Source organism: Asterias amurensis, chromosome 3 (assembly GCF_032118995.1).
Source record: "Asterias amurensis chromosome 3, ASM3211899v1".
NCBI lineage: Eukaryota > Metazoa > Echinodermata > Asteroidea > Forcipulatida > Asteriidae > Asterias > Asterias amurensis.
Window position 1 is genome coordinate 18850806 of NC_092650.1, and position 9242 is coordinate 18860047.

Genomic DNA, 9242 nt, shown 5'->3' on the forward strand with positions numbered 1-9242 from the left:
GGCGCTCTTGCACTTGGCAAAAAGTAAAAATTAAAAACCAGGCAGTGATACGTTGATACGTGGTGGGTGGGGCTATTGATAGTTTTGCCCCCTTTCTCTTTCTTTTGCAAATTACCAGGGGTCCCACGAGGTGTGCAGACTGAGGAAGGAGTAGCTGCAAGACAACTAACTAGCTAATAATGACTTCGTACCTCTTCCGACTCTCAGCAAGATGTGGAGCTGTTCCTCCCAAAACAATTCTTCAGTCTTGTGGAAGAACTTTGCAAACGATAACTGCAAGAAAATGGTCCAGGTAAAAAATTGTCCAAAAAGGGAAAAGTTTCCGTATGGCGCCAACACTTTTTCATTCGATATGAAATAATTTAGTATCTAATTTACCTCAATGAGATATCCTTTTTTGTAAAAATGAGTGAAAAAGTGGTGGCGCCATACAGAAAGTTATCCAACGCGGTGCAACGAAATGCATCTAATATAAACCTGGGAATTAACATAAAGAAGGAAAGTGGGTGTGTAGCTTAGCAGAGACATTTTCTTGCACAACTTTACAACATCACTGATCACATGGGGCAAGTTTCGGATGACTTTCGTGAAGTGGGGTGCTTGCATGGACATGTTGGATGGGGCTGCTACTGCGAATCACTAGTGATTCTCTAGTCGTGTGGAAGGAGAGTGACACAGCTAGTTGGCAACTTGGTGTTCAGACAACTCATCCCTTGGGCAACGTGACTTCTCGATGGACGTGTTTTTTAACTGTCGGACTCCAATGGAGTCACTCCATGGACTCGGACAACTCGACGGATGGCCATGACGGGGGCCTCAGCACAGAAGCACACAGGCCCAAAGGGGGGGGGGGGGGTAGGCATAGTGGGTCATGGAGGTAGGAATGGTAAGGGTTAGGGTTAGGGTTAGGTTTAGGATTTACAGGATTCGTGTTAACAACATGGTTAACAATAACATGTCAGTCACAGAAGTCTGTTCAACCGTCGACTTGTCTTGACCATCCGTCGAGTTGTCTCAAAGTTGAGTTGTCTGATTTAACCATCGAGTTGTTCGAGCGGTCAAGCTGTCTCAATCGTCGAGTTGTCTGAACTGTCGAGTTGTCCGAAATAAATTCAGAATAAATTCTTTGTAGGCCCACACTCTACTTAAAAGTGTGTATTTGGCTAGTCCAACTCCAATCTTAATGACTTGTGTTGAAGTCACATTACATCATACAAACAACCAGCTGAAGATTTATCATTTCATTTTCGTTAAGCCCGGTTCATACCTCCCGCGAATGCGAATGCGATACGAATGTTGACGTCACAAAACTTGCAACGAATGATTCGCAGCAGTTATCGAATATCGGTGCGAAAGGAGGGTTGTGGCGTCAAATTCATGTCAAATTCTCTTCGCATTCGTAGGAAGTATGAACCGGGCTTTGGAATCTTGTTCTTTGGTTTTGATTTCTTTATTATTTTGAGTCCTCAACCAGTAGGCCTATTATATTGAGTGCAGTGGACAGTACTTTGCTTTTTTTTTTAAACTGGCATCAACTTTCATTATTATCTAACAATAGTTTGTTTTAACTAAATGAAATGAAATATCAAAACAAAAACCAAAGTTAATTTTACAATGTTAGGCTTGTTTATAAAATGTGCAATTTTTGTCTTAGGCCACATAATTTTTTTTTTTTATTGTCCCCGGCCGACCGTTCAAAACCGCCGACCCCATTTATTTATTTTATTTTTTTTATCAGAAAAACATGTCTGTATATCTCTTTATACTTTAACTGTCTGCCCAGATTTTTCAGCTGATATTTTTGTCAAAATGTTAAAAGAAGTTTTTTATTCATGTTGGCAAGACAAATTCTTCAAATATTTACTTGGGCTACACTGTGCTTAGTTGTTTGAAAAAGTTTACAGTTTATAGTGATTGTGATGATTCTTTATTCTTGATTCTTGAATGTCAACAAAACTTTATTAAAAGAAAAAAGAAGAAAAAAAAAAAAAAACCTCCCTTCCTCCCCATTCTGAAAAAAAAGAGGATGATCAACAATTTTTGTTTTTATGTGGCCTTATCAAGCAGCTGAACTACATTTCAATCATTTATATGTATTTTTAACAGGTTGGGGTGAGGATATGATGCAACAAACTCTGACATCATACTGAGTATACAAAGAGATGGCCTGTCTCCATTGCTTGTCAGCAATGGCGGCCTGTTCAAGGGGATGTGGTCTTAATAATACAGAGCATTAATAAACAGCATTAGGCCTATAACTAAGAATAGAGCGCTTTACAGGAACGATGGGGGGAAAACGAATTAGGATTGGTCGTGGAACAAGAATGTCTGTGAGAAGCTAGCATCCAAAGACTAGCTGAGCACCCTGCAGAATAGTATTTAATTTTCACATTTCTGATATTTTTATATATTTTACAGCGAAGGAAGCAAAGTTGCAGTAAATGGTGTACATCTCCACTGTGACCAGACGGGCAAAGGAAACCATCCTGTGTTACTCCTCCCTGGTGCAGTAGGTAAGATTATGTAAACTCCTAACCCCCGCATTAAGGCCCGGTCCCACTGCAGCGATAACGATAACGAGAACGACTAATAATAGGCCTATATAATAACAATAATGATGACAATAGTTAGGCATACATATTTTTAAACAGTAAAATTTTCAGTATTTTTATGACTGAAAATTAAAAGTTCTTGCCACAAAATTGATGTTACTTTTTGTAGCGATTTTGTGAATTGACAATTTCTAATATTATTGACTGCCACGGCTTTTTGATTGTCGCCTGCAGGATCAGGAATAAGGGACATGGAACCACAGTATAAAGGCTTAGACAAAGACAAGTATAAGCTGGTGACCTTCGACCCAAGAGGCTATGGTAAATCAAGACCACCAGAGAGAGATTTTCCTTTGGATTTTTACCGACGGGACGCTAAAGATGCTGCAGACCTCATGGCTGTAAGTGAAACTTTTGTACGTAGAGTTTTAGAGGAGAACTGTACAATACAATACAATACAATAAAACTTTATTGTCCCTGCAAGGGAAATTCCTTTGGCCTTATTGCTCACATAACAACACAGTCACCAGTAAAAAGGTACAACGTTAATGGGTTAAACCTTGCACAGAAAAATAGTGGGCCTAAATACAGAGTTAAAAAGTGAACCACAGACAGATAAAAGGGCATCTATATATACGTAAAAAAGAACACTAAACAACAACAAAAGTAAAAATGCAATAACAACAAAGGCGTTTAGATCCAGAATGATAAAACAACAACTCACCGCTCAAGCTTAATTGAATGGCAGCCAGAACAAAAGAGCTGCCATACCTCCATGATGGATGAGCATGAGTGTGCGAGCTGATTCGAGTGGAGGGTACCACTTACAGGCCTGATACTACACTGAGGCCATTGCTTGGTGCCCTTGAAATGCTCTACATGTAGTAGAAATTTCCTCATAAAATGCCCCTTACCTAGGAGAAATTACCTTCGTGCCCTTGCCCTTTCAAAAAACGAAGCGTACAAGCCTGGTCTTAGTTGATGATGACTGAAGAAATAACACTTGGCACCATTTTGTAGGGGTCTAATCTTATCTTACTATAAGGTGACTTATCGTGGAGGTGTACAGAGGTGATGGACCTAGCTGGTAGGCGAGTTTCTTGCATTTATAAAGGAAAGGCGAAGGTAGTCGAGGCCCAGAGTGAAAGTTAAGGAGATGTATAGGATTTTGGTGTTGGGGGAACTTTTGATTAAGAAATGATGTCTATATGCTGTTACACAAGTCAAACAAATTGAGCTCCTGGACAATTTAAAAAGAGTGATTTGAGGAGCTCAAATGAGCTCCAGAATGTTCTCAGGAGAGCGATTAAAAGAGCTCCTTGTACTTCTATAAACAAAAGTCTGATGTCACAGATGCACAGAGGAATAACATGAGTTTGGTGACATTATTTTTTAGAACACTGGGGACCTTATGAGGTCATAGCTTTAGAATGTGTGTGATGTGTTTATAGTGAAAATTGGGAGTGAGCCTTAATGTGCGCACAGTGGCCTAAATCTGTGTTGATTCAACAGCGCCCTCTCTTGATATTTTGCTATTCGCGATAAACCTTATTCTAGAGTAGATGATCTCAATACCACTAGACCACCGAGCTTGCCTGGTTGCTTCCATAGGTACTTGGACATGACAGGTACTCTGTACTTGGATGGAGTGATGGTGGTATCATAGGCATTATCATGGCAGCTACGTATCCAGACCATGTACAGAAACTACTAGTGTGGGGAGGCAATGCATATTTCACTGAAAAGGATATCCAAGCTTATGAGGGTATGTATGTAGGCAGGGTCTCATGTTGAGCTGCCCGATGCACCAGACTCAAATACATGGCTAAGTTATTAGGGTAATGGTGCAAATCCAGGTCAAGACACATGGGTTCTTGAGCAAGACTCGTATTGCTCCATGGTTCCCACCCAGGGGTAAATATCCAAGCTTATGAGGGTATGTATGCAGGGTCTGATGGGTGAGCTGTCTGGTGCACCAGACTCAAGCTCTGTTGGTTAAGTCATCTCTCAGGGTGATGGTGCGAATCCAGGTCATGACACATGGGTCCTCGAGCAAGACTTTTATTGTTCCATGGTTTCCACCCAGGGGTAAATGGTAATGGGCCATGCATGAGGGCAGAGCTGGTTCTTGTGATTGATTTTAGCTTGGTGGGCCACTAGTACCCCAGTCCAGTTACATGTACCTTGTGATGGTTTGCGAGTAGTTTGCAACCAATTTCGAGGTATTTTCTGTCTGGGTTCCTTGAAGACGCACTCCTTAATGTCCATAATTGTTGTAATTATTATTTGTTCATCCTATCACAGCATCTACAAGAAAGATTAGTTTTCTTTTGGCCAGTATAAACTCATCGAGTCCGGCTACATATCATAGCCTTCTTGTTGTTATTATTTGTTAGGGTTAATAACAAATTCAGAGAGTTAACACACTCTGATTGGTCATGTGGGTGTGAATTTACAATGTGCTATCACACTGTTATTGCCTGATTATTAATTATCTCCTGCTAAGTATTTTTTAGCATTATAATGGATTGCATATTTTAATGTAAAATAAATAAATAATTTTTTTTAGCTTGATACCAATAGGCCTACCAGAAGAAATAAATACAAAGTTTGGGATAAATTTTAGAAATGGATTACTAAAATGCAATAAATATTAGTAAATGGTATTTAAGATATTTTAGGTTAATATCAATAATATCAATAATAAACAATAGGCTGATAATAATTTTCAGATATAGATTCCAGGTTTATGATCCATTCTCTTTACTGTTTAGGATGGTTTTAAGATCCACCAGTTGGTATTATAATTAACGTTTGGTGGAGATAATTAATGACCTAATAATCAGTAAGATCTGAGATTTCTTGGTCAAAATTTCGGAAATAAATCACAGTCTATAACAATTTTCAGAAATAGATTCTAAGTTTGTAATAAAATTTCTAAATATGTTAGCAATAGTTTTTAAAAGCCCAATTGATAGGAATATCTGACGGAAAACATAAATTATATATTGGTTATATTTTTGGGGGTATAAGATGAACTACATGATTTTCTCTCAAAGTTATACCTGAAATGATAAAACTAAACAAACTGTGGTACTACATTTTAAATTTTCTTTTTATAAAGCAACAAGAGACATTTCAAAGTGGAGCAAGAGGATGCGTGCTCCAATGGAGGAGATGTACGGCGCGGAAAACTTCCAGAAGCTCTGGAGTGGTTGGATAGACGGCGTGCAGAACATCATGGTGGAGAATCGTACAGATGTGTGTATGGACGACTGCAGAAAGATAACCTGCCCAACGCTCATCATCCATGGGGAGAAGGATGCCATGGTGCCCAGTGAACACCCACTGTACTTAAACCAGAACATCAGAGGATCGAGGTGGGTCATCGATTGCATTAATCAAAGTTTAACTTTCCTTCGGAACACAGTGTTTCAAGAAATTGTTTGACTTTGTTGTATTTGGTACTGAGGACAATTTCACAGAGCACTGGTTTTGAGTATAAAGATGTGCTAGTGTGGCAGCAGAATCTGTCACCCTGGAGATTCAGTCCCTCCATATGACCAACTGTGTACAAACTTCTTGTGATAGCGCCCTCTTTTGAAACCTCTTGCTACAGCCCATCGTAATTTCCCATGCTGGGGTCAGAATCTCTGGCAGGCAGAATTCCCTGGGACACCGGCTCATTTTCAAGAAGCCCAAATTTGTCCATGATTCTCCTCTTTTTCCTGACCTCCTTTGGCGTCCAGTTGCTCAACGTATCCATCTCCACACTCTTGTTCACGCATATAAGTCTCCCAACAACCTGAGTCTCCTAGCGAAAGTCTTTATTGTATTGTCTCTGATCTTTTGTAGGTGATTCTCTTGATGTTCCCAGATCTCCCATTCAGGCTGTTGTCGAAGCATTTTCTGTCCCTCAGCTTTGGCATTAGACTTACGTGCCACTCATGTTAGGAACTCACATAGTCTTGCTGCTTTCAAAAAGGCCCTCAAGACTTATCTCATCTCTTGTCGTAATGTTATCTGGGTTTATCCAGTCAGCCCAAACCAAACCAATCTTTCTCTTCTATTCCTTTTCCAGCGCTTTGTATCCTTTGGTTAAGGTGCTTTGAAAATGTCCTGTTTATTATTATAGTGGCTTTTATTGTAATATCAACCAATTATTGTAATTTTTATATATATTTTTTTAATTTGTCAATTTCATATTAAAATACAAAATTACAAAAAATTTATATGAACAGGATGAAACTCAATAGATTTAATAGGTTATTTATAAGTGGCAATTATTTTTTTAAATTGTGTCTTTGTTTTATCAACTTCTTTCGCAGACTTCTGATGATGGCCGAGGGGAAACACAACCTGCACATGCGCTACGCAGAAGAATTCAACAAACACGCTGAGATTTTCTTGGACAGCTCAAACACCTCTTAAGCAAGTGAGATTCAACTTTCTAGGCTGGGTGAACAACGCAAGTTGTTTAGTCGAGATCAAAATAAAAGTGAGTTGAACAAGCACTCGGAGAAGACGGACCTTTCTTGTGTTACGTGTCAAGCCCAATTTACACGAGAGCTTTTTAACCAACATGTTATGCGATATTTCGCATCCAGGATAAAAAATAGCAAAACCCACTCGTGTAAAAGCTATCCTGGTTATGGAATAGCAAAGGATTCTGACTAAAAAATGACTGCAGTCGTGACCAACTACATAAAATCGCAACTAGGTTATAATCGCACAGATCGGCCGCCTGAAACGACTCAACTAAGTACCCTTATTTTGCTGTCGTAGTATGCCTGCGTAAAACGCGTTGCGTGCCACGGATTGTCACATGCTATGTTTGCGGATTTTCAGTCTGTCCAATTGTTGTGGCACTTTTCTGCAGTTTGTTTGCCTTCAAGTTTTTCTGAGACAGCCTTCCAAACTTTTTGGTTATAAACCAATCCCTCCATCTTTTTCTGCACTTCTTCAGTCCCCATGATCCATGCCCATATCGTATTATTTGTTGAAATTGGCGGACAGTTGGCGGCCATAACAAAAGTTATCGGTAATCAGCGCTCCTGTGAAAAAGGTTTAAGTGTACTTTTTACTCGACTGAAATCAAAGCTATTTATCAAGTTCATAGTCAACGTTTTTCAGATAATTACGGAATAAGGTATTGTATTCAGTTGAAAGACAACTGGGCTTGTCCTGTGACCAAACGTGAAAACTAGGGTCCATTGGCTCATTTTTAAACCCTGATATTATGGGTTTGATTACTTAAATCTCTACTTATTTTTTTACGATGTAGGTCGACTAATTAAAGTAGGATCGCTCGCTTAAGCTAACTTTAGGGAACAGTGGCTTTCCTGTATAGAAAGGCAAGTGTTTTCACAGGTCTTTTCCCTGTTGGGGTCATTCTGGACCATTTTTTTGCATGGATTTTGCATGGTTGCATGCCGAATTGAAACGAGGTTGTCTGAGTTTTATTTTACAAGATCTTGATGTTTGGTTTTACTAAGCTCTCTTAAGCAGTCTGTAGCGTTTAAAATTGTTTTATTTTATGATTTCTTTGAGTTTGATCTTTAATTTAAAATTTTCGATCGGATATGCTGGGCCGTGTACTAGATGAACACTGCGAGTGACAAATCGAGAATGGATTTAACACACACAGGAGACAAAAGTTTTTATGACATTGACAATAATTGTGTCAAATTTATTTTGGTACTTAGCTGAAGTATACTTAATATGAACAAAGAAAAGGCCTATAGTACATTACCATGTATTCTTATATTGCTAAAATAATTATAAAAGTAATTAAATTACTGGACAGTTTATTTTCACCAAGTGAAATTGCTTTCTAAATTCTAGATGGAAATTAATTGCTACTTATTCAGGTATGAATGCACCTCGGAAAAATGCGCGTCCTCCATTTCCACCATTTTTGTCATTTTTTGCTCTCTATGGGGCGCGCTGGTACCCCCTCTATTGTGTCATGTTTCTGATACGCTTTGAAACTCAGGAATTCTTCAGAGGATTTTTTTCTGATATTTCTGAGGGCAAAAATAAATAAGAAATTAGACTAAAGTAGGAAGAATATCATGGCAGAAAAAAAAGAAGATTTCAGGCGGCACTTTTGTACAAGAGGAAAATTGTGTGTTAAAGTAAGGAACATTTGGGGGGGGGGGGGAGGTATGACACTTGGCCCTTGAAAAAAAAGTAGGAACATTTTGTCAAGTATAAATGGGGTTGACCTTCATATGTGGTGTAGACTCAAATAGACTTTCAGGCTACTATCACGATTAATTCTGATATTTCCCATGGGCAGAAAAAACCTAGCAGAAATTAGACAACGGTAGGAAGAATTTCATGCTTAAAAAGGGAGAAATCGGAGGCAATGGTTATTTTTACAAAGTAATCGTGAGAATCCTGGTTTAGGTTAAAATTAACTTCTCAATTCTAACAAACATTTGTCTTCCTGGTTATTTTTGTTGTGCTTTGTAAAAATGAATCAAATAAATGAAGTTGTGGTAACTGAACTTTGAAGGCTTCACTTTCCCCTTCTTTTACTATCAACAGAGTGGTCAAAATTGCAAAAAAGAAACGCCTTGGCTAGGGCAAGCCACGCCCATTTTGGAAACTTTAAAAATAAAATTCCCTTTTCCTGAATAAGCTTTGTATTGAGCCCTTCTTGATGAGAACACATCAAACCAAGT

The 9242-nt window shown here is 38.8% G+C and overlaps 1 protein-coding gene across 1 annotated transcript; it reads left to right on the forward strand.

Moving 5' to 3' along the window:
- The first annotated feature begins 31 nt into the window (after positions 1–31).
- Positions 32–9062, forward strand: LOC139934764 (valacyclovir hydrolase-like). Its single transcript, XM_071929171.1, has 6 exons — positions 32–292; positions 2419–2513; positions 2787–2953; positions 4165–4318; positions 5678–5933; positions 6882–9062. Exons 1-6 carry the CDS (start codon positions 180–182, stop codon positions 6982–6984), a joined length of 888 nt encoding a protein of 295 aa, XP_071785272.1. The 5' UTR covers positions 32–179; the 3' UTR covers positions 6985–9062.
- The last annotated feature ends 180 nt before the right edge of the window (positions 9063–9242 follow it).